Source organism: Dryobates pubescens, chromosome 29 (assembly GCF_014839835.1).
Source record: "Dryobates pubescens isolate bDryPub1 chromosome 29, bDryPub1.pri, whole genome shotgun sequence".
Lineage (NCBI taxonomy): Eukaryota > Metazoa > Chordata > Aves > Piciformes > Picidae > Dryobates > Dryobates pubescens.
The window spans coordinates 2571121-2586208 of NC_071640.1; the positions used below are offsets into that span (position 1 = coordinate 2571121).

Consider the following 15088-nt stretch of genomic DNA (forward strand, 5'->3'; position numbering starts at 1 on the left):
GCCTGTGCAGGATTGAGGTTGGACATGAGAGAAGATGGGAGGAGAGTGGGACTTGTTCTTCCATCCCTCTGAAGGTTGACCTTCAGGTCATTCCCCACCTCTGGGTCCTCCTCAAGTCACAGGAGGTTTGTGGAGTGGCTGCTCCAAGCACTTCTGGGAGCTGGGGGTGTGTGGGGTTTGGTGCACTTGCTTCAGATGCTGGTTTTGTAGCCTCCAAAGTGCATTAAAATCGTTTGAAGGCATCTCCAGGAGCAGCTGGTTTTCTTCTGCACCTCCCTCACCCTGGGACCTGTAAGGATGGACAGGCAGGGCTGCTCCCAGTCCCCACCCAAGCACAAGAGGGAAAGCTCAGCACAGCAACAGCTCCTCCCAGCTGGGGACTGCTTCAGTTACTGGTGGGGCTGTGGGGGACTTCTCCCTCCCAAAGTCACACTGTGAAGGACAAGGCTCCTCGGGGTCCCAAGCCCAACAGCCCTTGGCAAGCCCTGCTGGTGTGCTCAGGGTTGAGGACAACCTCTCTCCACCTGGACACTGGGCATGAGCTGAACCTCAGCCACCTTCTGCCTGTCCTCCACCTCCTGCAAGCCCATGAGAAGCAGCCCTGCTGAAATGCACCTAGAAATAGCTCACTAATAAATGCCAAAGGAAAGCCTCCCCCGGGGGGCGCTCCCAGGAGGTCTTTAGAGGCCAGGCTGAACCTTTGCTTTGGGAAATGCCACAAGCCACAGCTCCACTGCCCCACCAAGGAAAGAAAAGAGGTCTGCTGGCACCGTTGAAAGATGGTGGCTTTGAAAGCCAGTGAGCAGGAACAGGGTGAGAGAAAGATTAACCCTGGGGAAACCCAGCTGTTGGAGCCTTCACCTTGGGGATCAGGGGAGAGGAGAGGGGAAGGGAGGGGAGAGGGGAAGGGAGGGGAGAGGGGAAGGGAGGGGAGAGGGGAAGGGAGGGGAGAGGGGAGGGGGAGGGAGAGGAGGGGGGAGGGGAGAGGAGAGGAGAGGGGAAGGGAGAGGAGAGGAGAGGGGAAGGGAGGGGAGAGGAGAGGGGGAGGGAGGGGAGAGGAGAGGGGGAGGGAGGGGAAGGAGAGGGGGAGGGAGGGGAAGGAGAGGGGGAGGGAGGGGAAGGAGAGGGAGAGGGAGGGGAAGGAGAGGGGGAGGGAGGGGAGAGGAGAGGGGGAGGGAGGGGAGAGGAGAGGGGGAGGGAGGGGAGAGGAGAGGGGGAGGGAGGGGAGAGGAGAGGGGGAGGGAGGGGAGAGGAGAGGGGGAGGGAGGGGAGAGGAGAGGGGGAGGGAGAGGAGAGGAGAGGGGAAGGGAGAGGAGAGGGGAAGGGAGAGGAGAGGAGAGGGGAAGGGAGAGGAGAGGAGAGGGGAAGGGAGAGGAGAGGAGAGGGGAAGGGAGAGGAGAGGAGAGGGGAAGGGAGAGGGGAAAACACAGGAGCAAACTGCACACACAAAACAATTTTCCTTTTTATTATGAAAACAAAACAAATGCCCCAGGACCTGGGTCCATAATTACCAGGAACATCAAAGATTACTTTTTTTTCTAACTCCTTTTTTTTTTGTTGTTGTTGTTTGCTTTTTTTTTTTAATTTTCTTTTTTTTTTTCCTTTTTTTTTTTCTCTCTTTTTTTTTTTGTCTTTCTTTCTTTCTTTTTTTTCCTCTCCACTCTGTCGTGTTCTGAGGCCAGGAACGAGCTAAAAACTACTTTACACCGACTCACCTCTTTTGTTTTTCCACTTGACAATTTACAGACTAGAAATGGCACTAAAAAAAGTTGGGGGGGGGGAGGGGAGGGGAGGGGAGGGAAAGAAAACAAACAAAAACCCCAGGAAAAAACCAATCCCCCCCCCCAAAAAACAAAAGGAGAGAAGTAGTTTACAGGAAATTTGCATGCAGATAACAAAAATCAGCTTTTTTTTTAGGGGGGGGGTTGGGGGTTTGCCTTTCTTTTAAATAGTAAAAAATAATTCCCACCCCCTCCAGAGAACTCAAATCAAATCCCCCCCACCCCCTCCAGCCCCCCCACAAGAGAAGGGGGAAAGAAAATACAACAACAAAACTTTTCTGGCTTGGTTAGGCCCAGGCTCAAGCAGGGCACAGGGGGAGAAAGGAGGGGAAGGGGGTGGGGGGGGTTAAATCTTAGCTGGTGGAGGGGGGTGGGGTGGGGAAAGGGAGGCTCAGAAAAAGATGCCAAGGGTTTCTTCTTTTAAATAATCCAGAAAAGAGTTACAAAAGTGGCACCTTGGTTGTTTGACAAGCAAGATGCTTTGCACCCCCCCCCCCCCCATTCCCACCCCCCACACAAATTTTACCTTCAGCCCCCCCCCCCCCCCCCAAGGAGCTGCTCCTGGGTTGTGTCTTTTACAAGGCAGCACTAAAAAGGTAGGTTTGGGGAGCGTGGTGTGCCTCAATCCCTTCCCTCCCCCACCCCCCAGCTTTAAAAAGCTTCCTTTCAAAACAAAGGGTTAAAAAGGATCTAAAGAGTCCTCCCCACCCCCACCCCCCAAAATAAAGAGAGAGAACTGATTAGGTAACTGCAGTCTGCTTCTACCACACAGAGACCATGGAAAGAGAGCTCACTGGGGGCCACTTTGTGTCCCCACCCCCACACAGGGGCTGTGTATGGGGGTGGGGTGGGTGCAGAGATTCCACTTCCCCACTCCCCCCCTACCAGTGACACCAGTCCTGAAGGATCAGTCCTCCAGTTTCCTGTTGGTAGAGGGGGAGGGGAAACCCTTTCCAATCACATCAACACAAAACTGAAATGGGTTTGCTCCAGGTAGCACTTGGGGGGGAGCAGGAAAGCCTGGGGAGATGCAGAGGGATCCCCTGGGAGCAGAGGGCTGGGGGGCTTGAAGCCCATGGGATGTGTGGGGGCTGCTCCTGGTCCCCACCAAGCCTCCACCTGATGGGCAGGGGACAGGCTGGCCTTACAACCATCCCAGCCAAGGTGCAGAAATGCTGAGTGATTGCTGGCAGGGCCCTGGGCAGAGAGCTGGGTTTGGCCAAGCTGAAAGGGAGGCAGAAAAGCCCAGACTGAAGACAACTTCTGTGTGTGTCTGGAATCCAGGAGTGATCTCTGGCACTCTCCTCCCCTGGGAAAGCAAAGTGAAAACTTTGCTCCTTCAGGACAAATTCTGCCATAAACCAACCAAAAAGTCTCTTTAAGCAAAGACAATGTTCTTAACTCCCAAGTGTTTGGTCACTTTTGAAGGGATCTGATGGCATCTGCAGCGCCCTGCCATGCAAATTCAACCTCCAATACACTGCTGTTGGAGTTTCCAGCTCATCAAGGGCTGCTGCTGCTGCTGCTCCTCACTCTGGACTGCAAAGATCTTTTCCTGGAGGTGCTCTGACCTTGGAGGGGCAAGAGGCACCAGGAGTGACACTCTGGGAGGGGAAATGAGCACTGCAAACAACAGGGAGAGGAACATTTGGGGGTGAAGAGCCACCAGTTTCTTCCCTGCCAAAGTCCAAGTCAAGCCAAACGTGCTGGGAACTGCCACTTCACACCTGGCTTTCCATCAAACCCAGCCAGCAGCTCCCCCTGAAAGGCAGCCCAAGGGGCAGCTGGGCTGTACCACAGATGTGCAGCTGGCTCTTCGTGCTCCTTGGTGGGTTTGGTTGCTTCTTTTCCTTGCAAATCCCCAAGCTAGGACGAGTTTGCCACCTGAAACAGGGATCCTCCCTCCAGCACTGCAGACAGGCCCAGGCCAGGCCTCCTTCCCAGGGCTTCAGGCTTGGTGCCCAGCTCCCTAGCTCTAACTCTCCACTGATTTCAGTGGGACAGAGCTGCATGTTCTAGAGAAACATCTGCACCCTGCTCATGGTCAGCAGGACTGTCCCCAGGGTGGGAGGATGGTGCCATGCCACAGAGGCAGGTCCCTGGGCTTCGTGGGGTGGTGATGCTGGTGGGAGCAGCTGCTGGGTGGGCTGCTACTGCCTCCAGCCCTGGCTGGGGTTTGGTTCTCCAGGTGGGGAGTGGCCCACCAGGGCACTGCAATGGCACAGCTCAGATCAGTGGGTGCAGGAAAAGGCTTCAAGCAGGGAGCACTGGGAATTTGTTCATCCAGCTTTATGATGGGATGGAATTGGGAGCAACTCAGCACCCAGCTGCTTTTGGTAATGCAAGTCCCAGCCCACAGGAGAGAAGCACAGATGAACCCCAACCCCATGGAAGACAACCTAAGCTCTTGTTTAGGTGTTGATTACACTTCCACATAGTGAATTCTGAAGATGTATTATCAGGGAGCTGCCATGGGGAAGATTTAAGGGCAGAACTGGGGGGGAAGGGAAAAAAGGGAACTCAAATAACTCCCTTGTGGATGGGAAAACCACTAGTTGCAGCAAGAACTGCCACACTGCAGTTCACCCACTCAAATTACTATGGGAAGCTATCTGCAAAGACTTGAGAGCCTCCTGCACCAGGCCAAGCACCTTGGTGACTGTAAAATGAGCTGAAGATGCCCAGCAGCTCAGAGAAGGGACCTGGTGCCTCACAGCAGCACAGCATAGTGCTCAGTCTTCAGCAAAACAGAAAGGGGAACAGCAAACTGTGGAGAGCACCTTGGTGCCACTGCACAGGTAAGAGAGGGACAGAGACACAGCAGCTGTGCAAGACACCTGGAATGCTGGCCTGGGAAAGGCAGACCTTGAGAGACAGCTGAGTGAGTGCCTGGCTCATAAAGCCTCAGCTGACAGGCAGGAGGTGACTGGATGCAGTCAGAAGCGCACACACACCGTGCAGAGCTAACAACAGGCTGGCCCTGTGCTTCCCTGAAGGACAGCACCCAGACCCCTCACAGCCCAGCACACAGCCTCCTCCTGGCTGAGCCACTGGAGGCTTGAGCATGCAGTGAAAACCAGGTGCTGGGGCTGAGGAGGGGCTCCAAGGGCCACTCACCCAGGTGAAACCCAAAAGCTGGTGCAGCCTGCAGCGTGGGGGCTTGCAGCACACCACTCCTGGAGCCTGCAGCAGGGTGGGCTTTGGGGCTGCCCCAGGGCAGAGGGGCAGCTGGAGAAGCTGCTGGTGGGAGAGGGAAAGGCAAAAAAACCTTTGTGTTAAACTCTGTGTATATTTCTTTTTTCTCTTCTTTACAATAAAAGGTTAAGAATTTACAATAGAATTTCTGCCCCTCAGGTTAGAGCTGTTACAGAATTCTAGAACTGGTGGTTTCCTACCACTGGATTAGAAAAGGACTGAAAACAGAACACCAGAAAAAGAAAAAGAAGAAACAAACCACTTCACTGTTCTACAACCAACCAACCAACCAACCAGAGGAGGGGGAAAGAAAGACCTCTGCAAATACTGAGAACATAACAATGTGCTGCACCAAGACAATGTGATCTACCTGCATGTCTCCAACAAAATCTGCACAGAACAGGGGGAAACAAAGGGGGCTGGGGTGAAAAGAGAGAGCAAAGAGCCCCCAAGAAGAAGCACATCAAACATGACAGAGCACCAGACACACCAGCACTGGGGACTGTAGCACCTCTAGGCAGAAAGTCCAACTGTACTGAGATGCACATCTGAGATTTTCCTCTGCCTTGCTGTTGGTTAGGTTGTGGTTGGTTGGTTCTGATCTGGTTCAGACCACACTGAAAAGGGCTGCACCTCTGCTGGCCTGCATCAGTGCAGCTTGGCTTCTGTGTTTCTCAAGGGTTAAATAAATAAGAAGCAGTTGAATATATACATGAAACTAGGGACAGTGGAAAGAGAGTATTGCAGCAGTGCAGGTCAAAATACTAGGCTGGAATCAACAACAAAAAAATGACACACTGGTTTTTCTTTTAACTTAAGTCTTGCAAAGAACTGAAAGCCTCTTAAAGAGAAGAGAGAAGGAGAGAGAGAACCTTAAAAAGAAGAGAGAGAGAGAAAGCCTTAAAAAGAAGAGAGAGAAAGAAAGCCTTAAAAGGAAGAGAGAGAAAGAAAGCCTTAAAAGGAAGAGAGAGCAAGCCTTAAAAGGAGAGAGAGCCTTAAGAGAAGAGAGAGAGAGAAAGCCTTAAAAAGAAGAGAGAGAGAAAGCCTTAAAAAGAAGAGAGAGAAAGCCTTAAATGGAAGAGAGAGCCTTAAGAGAAGAGAGAGAGAGAAAGCCTTAAAAAGGAGAGAGAGAAAGCCTTAAAAGGAAAGCCTTAAAAGAAGAGAGAGAGAAAGCCTTAAAAAGGAGAAAGCCTTAAAAAGGAGAGAGAGCCTTAAAAAGGAGAGAGAGAGAAAGCCTTAAAAAGGAGAGAGAAAGCCTTAAAAAGAAGAGAGAGAGAGAAAGCCTTAAAAAGAAGAGAGAGAAAGCCTTAAAAGAAGAGAGAGAAAGCTTTAAAAAGAGGAGAAAGCCTTAAAAAGAAGAGAGAGAGAAAGCCTTAAAAAGAAGAGAGAGAGAGAAAGCCTTAAAAAGAAGAGAGAGAGAGAAAGCCTTAAAAAGAAGAGAGAGAGAGAAAGCCTTAAAAAGAAGAGAGAGAAAGCCTTAAAAAGAAGAGAGAGAAAGCCTTAAAAGAAGAGAGAGAAAGCTTTAAAAAGGAGAGAGAAAGCCTTAAAAAGAAGAGAGAAAGCCTTAAAAAGAAGAGAGAAAGCCTTAAAAAGAAGAGAAAGCCTTAAAAGAAGAGAGAGAAAGCCTTAAAAGAAGAGAGAGAAAGCTTTAAAAAGAGGAGAAAGCCTTAAAAAGAAGAGAGAGAGAAAGCCTTAAAAAGAAGAGAGAGAAAGCCTTAAAAAGAAGAGAGAGAAAGCTTTAAAAAGGAGAGAGAGAAAGCTTTAAAAAGGAGAGAGAGAAAGCCTTAAAAAGAGGAGAGAGAAAGCCTTAAAAAGAAGAGAGAGAAAGCCTTAAAAAGAAGAGAGAGAAAGCCTTAAAAAGAAGAGAGAGAAAGCCTTAAAAGAAGAGAGAGAAAGCTTTAAAAAGAGGAGAGAGAAAGCCTTAAAAAGAAGAGAGAGAAAGCCTTAAAAAGAAGAGAGAGAAAGCCTTAAAAAGGAGAGAGAGAAAGCCTTAAAAAGGAGAGAGAGAAAGCCTTAAAAAGGAGAGAGAAAGCCTTAAAAAGAAGAGAGAGAAAGCTTTAAAAAGAGGAGAGAGAAAGCCTTAAAAAGAAGAGAGAGAAAGCCTTAAAAAGGAGAGAGAGAAAGCCTTAAAAAGGAGAGAGAAAGCCTTAAAAAGGAGAGAGAAAGCCTTAAAAAGGAGAGAGAAAGCCTTAAAAAGAAGAGAGAGAAAGCCTTAAAAGAAGAGAGAAAGCCTTAAAACAAATAAAATAAAGCCTTAAAGAAAAAAAAGCCTTAAAAAAAAGTGGAAGTCTTAACCCAACACCTTGTCTCTTTTCTCTTTCTTTCCCCCTCTCTCCTCTCTTCTTAGCTCTCTTTGAGGCAAACAATTCAGTGGCTGGAAACCTGCCCCGTGTGACACACAAGATGCATTTCCTTTCCAGACTGGAAGCTCACTACAGGGAGAGAAAGAAAGAGAGAGAGAGAGAGAAGGAAAAACCAGAACAACCCCCAACCACACACACCATCCCTCTCTGACTCCCCTGCCAGCTCAGCCTCAGCTCCTTTATTTTAAGCCCAGCCTGAGGTGCTGGTCATGGAGAAAATACCTAAGCATGTGGCTAATCAGGAGCACATGACCTGCCTTGGTCACTCTGCAGGGATCACTGCTGAGAACGTTCAGCCCCAAACCTCTTTTCAGTTCAGTGAAGACTCCGATAGCCTTCATTTCCTGGCAATCAGCTGTTTGGTGTTCAAAACAGTAACATTCCCAGGCAACACCGAGCGTCCCTTCGCTCCTTTCTTCCTGCCACAGCCTCAAAGCAAACGGAAACTACAAGAGAGGGAGGGAGGGGGAGGAAGTAAAAGCCAGAAATGCAACGACTGCTATTGCTCATGTGCCTGAACATTAAAACCCTGCTTAAACACCACCCCGACCAGGTGCCTACTGCCTCTAACCGAGGCTAAAGAAACCAAACAAAGCAACTTAGCAACCCACAGCACAGGAGAATTCCTTTGCTTGTTTGTGGATGTTTTGTCTGTAAAACAAAGAGAGGGGAAAAAAGATGATCTGACACCTTCATCACCCTGCAAGACTTGGGAGAGTAACACTAGTGCTAATAACAAAGACACCAAACTAGCTCCAAAAAGGCTAACATCTTTCTGAACAGTACCTTTGTACAGAGAGTTCTTCTCAATAAAAAAAGGAGAGAGAGAGAGAGGTTTGTTGGTTTGTTTTCTTTTCACCTTGTGTGAGTCAGGCAGTGTTAAAAGAGAACATTCTGGGGATAGAGGGGAGGGGGGGGAAAAAAAATAAGGGGTGAGGAGGAAACTGTACTCCAAACCTTGCAGAACCTTTTCTCTCCAGCTAAGAGTTCCAAAGTTCTTTCAGTTTGTTGGGGTTTCTTTCCCCCCCACCCCCCGCCCCTAACCAATCTTCTGCAGTTCAACAAAAGAAATAATCATCAGCATAATAAAAATGTTCTTTTTCTTGTCTTCTTTTCTTTTTTTAGAGACTTTATGCAAAGGGAAGCATTTGTCATAAAGTCTAATCTCACACACACACACACACACAGAGAGAGACAAAAAAGATCTTTGACCTATTAAAAGAGTCACCTCCCTCCCCACCCCCACCCCAGGAAAAAGAAGAGAGGAAAGATTCCTTTTGTAACACTGACTTTAAAACAAACCCAGAACAATAAATCAGAGGGGGAGGGAAATAAAACAACCCCCCCCCCCCCCCAAAAACAAGCCCCAAACCTGACCACTGTGGAAGGAGAGCAGTAAAATGAAGGAGAGAAAGGAACACTGCAGAGCATGGGGGGAGGGAGGGTGGGTGATGTCCATTTGGTGGCTAAGTGTCCGTAAGTCATTCCGAGTCGCTGCTGTCTGAGCTGGAGCCACTGGAGCTGCTGCTCCCAGATTCAGAGGAGCTGCTGCTGCTGAGCCTGGAAGGGCCTCCCGAGGCTGCTGAGCCAGATTTCTCTGCAGAGAGGGAGGCAGGGAGGTGGTTACTGGTAAGGAACTGAGATGGTTTGCCCTCAGCCTTCAGAAGGCAAGGCTGAGGGAGCTGGGGCTCTTGGGCTTGGAGCAGAGGAGGCTGAGGGGTGCCCTCATCCCTGTTGATAAAGCTGTGCAGGGCAGTGTGGGGAGGACAGAGCCAGGCTCTGCTCAGGGATGTCCTAGGACAGCACAAGCTGGAGCAGAGGAGGTGCCACAGGAACAGAAAGGAAAACTTTTTCCCTGTGAGGGTCCTGGAGCCCTGGAGCAGGCTGCCCAGAGAGGTTGTGGAGTCTCCTTCTCTGGAGACATTCAAAACCCACCTGGATGCATTCCTGTGTGACCTGTCCTAGGTGAAGCTGCTCTGGCAATGGGGTTGGACTGGAAGATCTTTCAAGGTCCCTTCCAACCCCTAATGCTCTGTGTGGTTCTGTGATCCACCCTCCATTGCTTCATTTTGCTTGGGCAGCTCATTTACCCACAGCCTGTCAGGGTGACCAGAGAATCAAAGAATGGTAGGGGGTTGGAAGGGACCTCCGAAGATCATCCAGTCCAACCCCTGCTGTGCTGAAGCAGGGTCACCTAGGGCAGGCCAGATGGGTTTTGAAAGTCTCCAGAGGAGAGCCCACAACCTCTCTGATCAGCCAGGGGAGGTCTGGATTGGGTACTGGGAGGAATTTCTCCACTGAGGTCAGGCAGTGGCACAGGCTGCCCAGGGAGGTGGCAAAGTCATTGTCCATGGAGGTGCTTGGAAGAGGAGTCAATGTGGCACTTTGGGGCATGGTTTCATGGTCATGGATCTGTTAGGTAGAAAGCTGGACTTGATGACCTTAGAGGTCTTTTCCAACCTTAATGGTTCTATGAATCACCTCCAAGACACCTCCCATCTACCACCCAGGAGAGCTTCCACCTGAGCAGGGACCAAAGCAGCCCCCAGGCAGCAGCTCAGCGCCCAGCAGCAGCTCTCTGTGCAGTGACCAAACGGGTGTCACAAACACACCCAAGGCTGCAAGGCAGCAGGAGCTTTGTCTCAGTGAGGCTGCCCAGCTACAGAGACAACTTCTGGGGCACTGTCAGCACAGTGAACCCAAAAGCCATTACCTTTCTTTGCAGGTTTCTTGTTGTTGTTTAGCTGCCCGCTGACGTCCTGTAACCGTTTCTCCAGCTCCTTCTTCTTTTCCTGAGCTAACTCTTCTTTTGACTTTGCTGCCTGCTTTTTGCCACTTGCAGCTGTGGAGGAGGAGGAATGCACAGTGTCTGAAACTGCATGGTTGCAGGTGGAAAACAAACACACACACACACACAAACAGAAGAGAGAGGACATCACTATTTTACAGGGCCTGTACCTCTGGGCAACCACTCTGCAGTGGCCACACAGCAGCTACACATCCCAGAGAGAGGACAGCATGAAGTTGTCAAGATCATCCAATCACCATGGAGGGTTATTGTTTGGGGTGGGTTTTTTTTGAGGGAGAGAGACCTTCTGGAAAGTAATTTAGGAGATAGAAATATCCATGGAATAACCTTGCAGTCACAGCTTACTTACCAGCCAGTTTATCTGCTCAAGAGTTAAAGACATTTGTAACTACAGAATTGCTACATGGGTTTGCTGCCCTGTAAAATAAAGTGTCCCCCATTAAAGGCTGTCAGGAGAAAGCACCTGCCATTAAAATGTAAAGACACCTCCTGGACCAATCTACTTGGTTTATGTTGCTTTCAATAGAAAATAAAAAGGATAAAGCCAAGGTGGGGGAGGGGGGGAAAATGGTTAAAAGAACTGAGGCCAAGGCTGGCAGTGGAGTTGAATCACTTAGGATGGAAATGGTGAGAGGTACCAGCAGCACTCATCCTGAGCAGCAGAAACATCCCTCCAAAGGAGGGGTAATTGAACACAGGTGTTGGCCAGGGGCAGCAGCACAAGACAGGAGCCAGCTATTTTGCCTGATCCAGCAAGGAAATACCTCCATTTCTGACTGCTGCTTTAAAGCAATGAATCAAAGACAAAGAAGCCTGGAAAGCAGGGTCCTAGAAGGGTGTGCCCCGAACACCCAGCGCTGCACCACAGCAGGCAGCACCAGAGCCCAGCCAGGGCCACTCTGCCAGCCCCAGAGGAGCAAGCAGCTGGAGGTTACCTGTGCTACTCTGTGCTTTGGTTACAAAACAAAAGGATGATTCTTCTCTGAAAGGGTTGTCAAGCTTTGGGACAGGGAGCCCAGGGCAGTGGTGGAGGCCCAATCCCTGGAGGGGTTTCATAGCCATGGAGCTGTGGTGCTGAGGGCCATGGTTTAGTGGTGGCCTGGGTTAATGGTTGGGCTCGATGATCCTAAAGGGGCTCCTCCAACCAAAACAATGCTATGATTCTTGGTCCCAGCCACTCTGGGAAAACCTTTCCCTGAGCTATTCCAACAGTGAAGGACTTGAAGGAGAAAAATGAACATGGAGAAAAATGAAAGTCAAAGCAGTGCATGAAAAACACCAAACTGAAGGGTCAAGGTCTGAGCTGTGCTTAGGCCTACCTGAAAATCCTCTGCTGAAGACATGGAGGTGCTCTGCACGTGCTGTGAGCAGCTATTGTGTCACACTCTTAACAGGACAACCCTCTCTTAAGCAACAAGCAGATGGACAGAGCCAGGACCACTTCAGGTAAGCGATCCTGCTGCTGGTCAGCTGGAGCTAAGCTCTCCAGGGGCCACAACAATTCACTCTCTGCGGCCGAGGCACAAAATCTCTCCCATGCTGAGCCACAGACTCAGCAGGGCATTAACATTAATCCTCTGCTCTGACAGAGGCTGAGGGCAGTGTGGTGATCAGGCCACCTAGGAAGAGCAGCTTTTTGGGGTGCACATGTAACCCAAGCACACCCAGAATGCTCAGGTAGCTCTGAATAACTTACTTATTCCCTTGGTGTTTCGGAGCCCAACCACTCTTTTGTTTCCTTCCTGATGAGATGCTAAACTATTCAGGCCGAGAACCTGATCCTTCCAGATGTGTGCACACTGCAACCCAGCACAAGGAGACTGAGACACCTTTGTACTGCCTTCTAGATCCCAGATAAGTAATAAAGGCATCAGAGAGGCCTTGCAGAGGAACACAACGGTCCTCCAGGTCTCCGTTACACGGCATCGCGGGAAGAGGGACCGGAAAAGCACCTCTCAGTTTCTGGAGGGTGTCCAGAGAAGGGCCAGGAGGATGAGCAGAGGGCTGGAGCACCTCTCCTGTGAGGACAGACTGAAGGAGTTGGGGCTGTTCAGTCTGGAGAAGAGAAGGCTCTGAGGTGACCTCATTGTGGCCTGCCAGTATCTGAAGGGGGCTACAGGAAGGCTGGGGAGGGACTGCTCAGGATCTCAGGGAGTGATAGGACTAGGGGGAATGGAATGAAGCTGGAGGTGGGGAGATTCAGGCTGGAGGTGAGGAGGAAGTTCTTCCCCATGAGAGTGCTGAAGCCCTGGAATGGGTTGTCCAGGGAGGTGGTTGAGGCCCCATCCCTGGAGGTGTTTAAGCCCAGGCTGGATGAGGCTGTGGCCAGCCTGATCTAGTGTGGGGTGTCCCTGCCCATGGCAGGGGGGTTGGAACTGGCTGATCCTTGTGGTCCCTTCCAACCCTGACTGATTCTATGATTCTATGAATTAGAGGATGCAGAGTCCAAACATCTTCTGCACCAGCTCTGGTCCCACAAAGACATAAAAAATGGGGGGGGGGAATTGAGGAGAGCTTTCTGACACCTGCAGGATGCCTACAAGAACGCCAGGAAGGGACTCGGACTCGATGATCTTTGAGGTCTCTTCCAAGCTCGGTGCTACTGTGGCTTTTTTTCGAAGGCTCTCTACTGATCCCTGCCATGGGGCAGAGAAATGGCAGCTGAGCCCAGGAGCTGGGGGGGAGGCAGGGAGCAGGTGGCCCAGGAGGTGACTTACAAAAGGGCTTCCTCTGTTTCTTCTGTAAACACGACTTGACGTATCGCTCCAGCTCGCGCAGCGTGGTGGGCTTCAGCGTCTCAAAATCGATCTCTATCTCGTCAGGATTGGAGTCCCTGAGGGAAGGCTCCCTCGACTGGATGATGTGCACCACCCTGCCCAGCTTCTCCCCCGGCAGGCGGTTGATGTCCAAGCTGAGCTGGCGCTTCTCGTCGTAGGTCATGGGCAGACCTTCCTCCTCCTCCTCCGAATCGTAGGTGGCGGACGCCTGCTTGCCTCCTTTCTTGGGCTGCCTGGATGGGGGTTGGCAAACATGGAAACAGTCAGGAGGCCGTTGCTTCTTTCTACCCCTTGGTGTTTCATCTGCCCCTCTTGTAACCCAGCGCTCTTGGCTGTGAAGCTTAGCCAGGCGGCTTGAGGAGAGCACCACAGCTTCTGCACTGCGAGGCAACCCCCAGGCACAACTCCAGGCTGGGCAGGGACTGGCTGGAAAGCAGCCCTGAGGAGAGAGACTTGGGGGTGCTGGGGGAGGAGAAGCTCACCAGGAGCTCTCAGTGTGCACTTGCAGCCCGGAAAGCCAACCAGAGCCTGGGCTGCATCAGGAGAAGTGTGGCCAGCAGGGCCAGGGAGGGGATTCTCCCCCTCTGCTCAGCTCTGTGAGACCCCACCTGGAGTACTGCCTCCAGTTCTGGAGCCCCTATGACAAGAGGGATCTGGAGGTGCTGGAAGGTGTCCAGAGAAGGGCCAGGAGGATGATCAGAGGGCTGGAGCACCTCTCCTGTGAGGACAGACTGAAGGAGTTGGGGCTGTTCAGTCTGGAGAAGAGAAGGCTCCAAGGTGACCTCATTGTGGCCTTGCAGTATCTGAAGGGGGCTACAAGAAGGCTGGGGAGGGACTGCTCAGGCTCTCAGGTAGTGATAGGACTAGGGGGAATGGAATGAAGCTGGGGGTGGGGAGATTCAGGCTGAAGGTGAGGAGGAAGTTCTTCACCATGAGAGTGCTGAAGCCCTGGAATGGGTTGTGCAGGGAGGTGGTTGAGGCCCCATCTCTGGAGGTGTTTAAGCCCAGGCTGGATGAGGCTCTGGCCAGCCTGATCTAGTGTGGTGTGTCCCTGCCCATGGCAGGGGGGTTGGAACTAGATGATCCTTGTGGTCCCTTCCATCCCTGACTGATACTATGATACAAGCTCAGCTGCTGCAGCCCCTGTGAGGCACAAGGAGAAGCCCATGCAGAGGCAGCAGGGGGGCAGCAATGCAAGGGCACATTCTGGCTGCCTGCTCTCTCAAGGCAGAAAGCAAAACCTTATCTGAGAGGGATCAGGCAGGGGTTCTAAGTGAGCTGGACAATGGCAGTAGGGTGGTTCCACTGCCAGCTCTAACATAAAGACTCCCACAGTCATCTGGGAGTGGGGACACTCTTCAATGGCAAATTAACTGCTCTGACAATCCAGCTGCTCTAGGAATCCAGTGGGGATGGGAGTGGGGACAGGAAACTTGGGCTGGAAGCTCTTGGCATTCCCTTTAAGGCAAGCTGTAAGGAGGCAGCCTCACCTGCTAGCTGTGGTTGTGCTGTTTGCTTTCTTAGCTGGGGCCTTCTTCTGTTGGGTTTGTTTTGGTGGTTGAGCCACCTTGGGTTTCTTCTCCTCCTCCACTTTAACTTTGTGCTTCTCTTTTTCCTTCTCTTTATCTTTCTTTTTCTTCTCCTTTTCTTTCTTCTCTTTTTTTTTCTTTGGTTTGTTCACTGGGGCTTGTGACAAGGCAGCCAGCTGCTCGTGGACAGCCTTTAGCTGGGGAGGGGAACAGAGGGAAAACTGAGCAGCCTTCAAGGTAATATAACTGATGGCTCCACATACCCTTCCTCTACATCCCAACCTGTACATGCAGCCCAAAATGTGTTTGATTGTGCAGAAACTGACTCAAATGCAAACATCATCCTTGCTGTACAGGGGCAAATGAAAATGCAGCTCAACAGCTCTGTGTTGCTGAAGTGTTTGCAATTAACAACACTCACAACAGCTCACTTCTACAGATGGGGGACAGGGGAACAATACCCCACAAGCAGCTTGTGACAGATTTAGCTGTGCCCAAGCTCTCATACAAAAGGGGTGTCTCTGTTCTTCCCAGATCTCTTGCACTCTTGGCCACAAAGATGATCAGAGGGCACCCCTCCAATGAAGACAGGCTGAGAGAGCTGGATCTGTTCAGCCTGGAGAAGAGAAGGCTC

The 15088-nt window shown here is 51.0% G+C and overlaps 1 protein-coding gene across 2 annotated transcripts in view; it reads right to left on the reverse strand.

Moving 5' to 3' along the window:
- Nucleotides 1–8697: 8697 nt before the first annotated feature.
- The window catches only part of BRD3 (bromodomain containing 3), a 40261-nt gene continuing 33870 nt past the window's right edge, over nucleotides 8698–15088 (reverse strand). Inside the window, exons 9-12 of one of the 2 annotated variants that reach the window (XM_054174242.1) lie at nucleotides 14416–14651; nucleotides 12866–13158; nucleotides 10053–10181; nucleotides 8698–8936 (exon numbers count right to left, since the gene is read on the reverse strand). In XM_054174242.1, coding sequence (XP_054030217.1) covers nucleotides 8821–8936; nucleotides 10053–10181; nucleotides 12866–13158; nucleotides 14416–14651 — 774 coding nt within the window. In that variant the 3' untranslated portion in view covers nucleotides 8698–8820. Of the gene's footprint in view, nucleotides 8937–10052; nucleotides 10215–12865; nucleotides 13159–14415; nucleotides 14652–15088 lie in introns of both variants that reach the window. The other variant, XM_054174240.1, reaches the window with a different exon arrangement.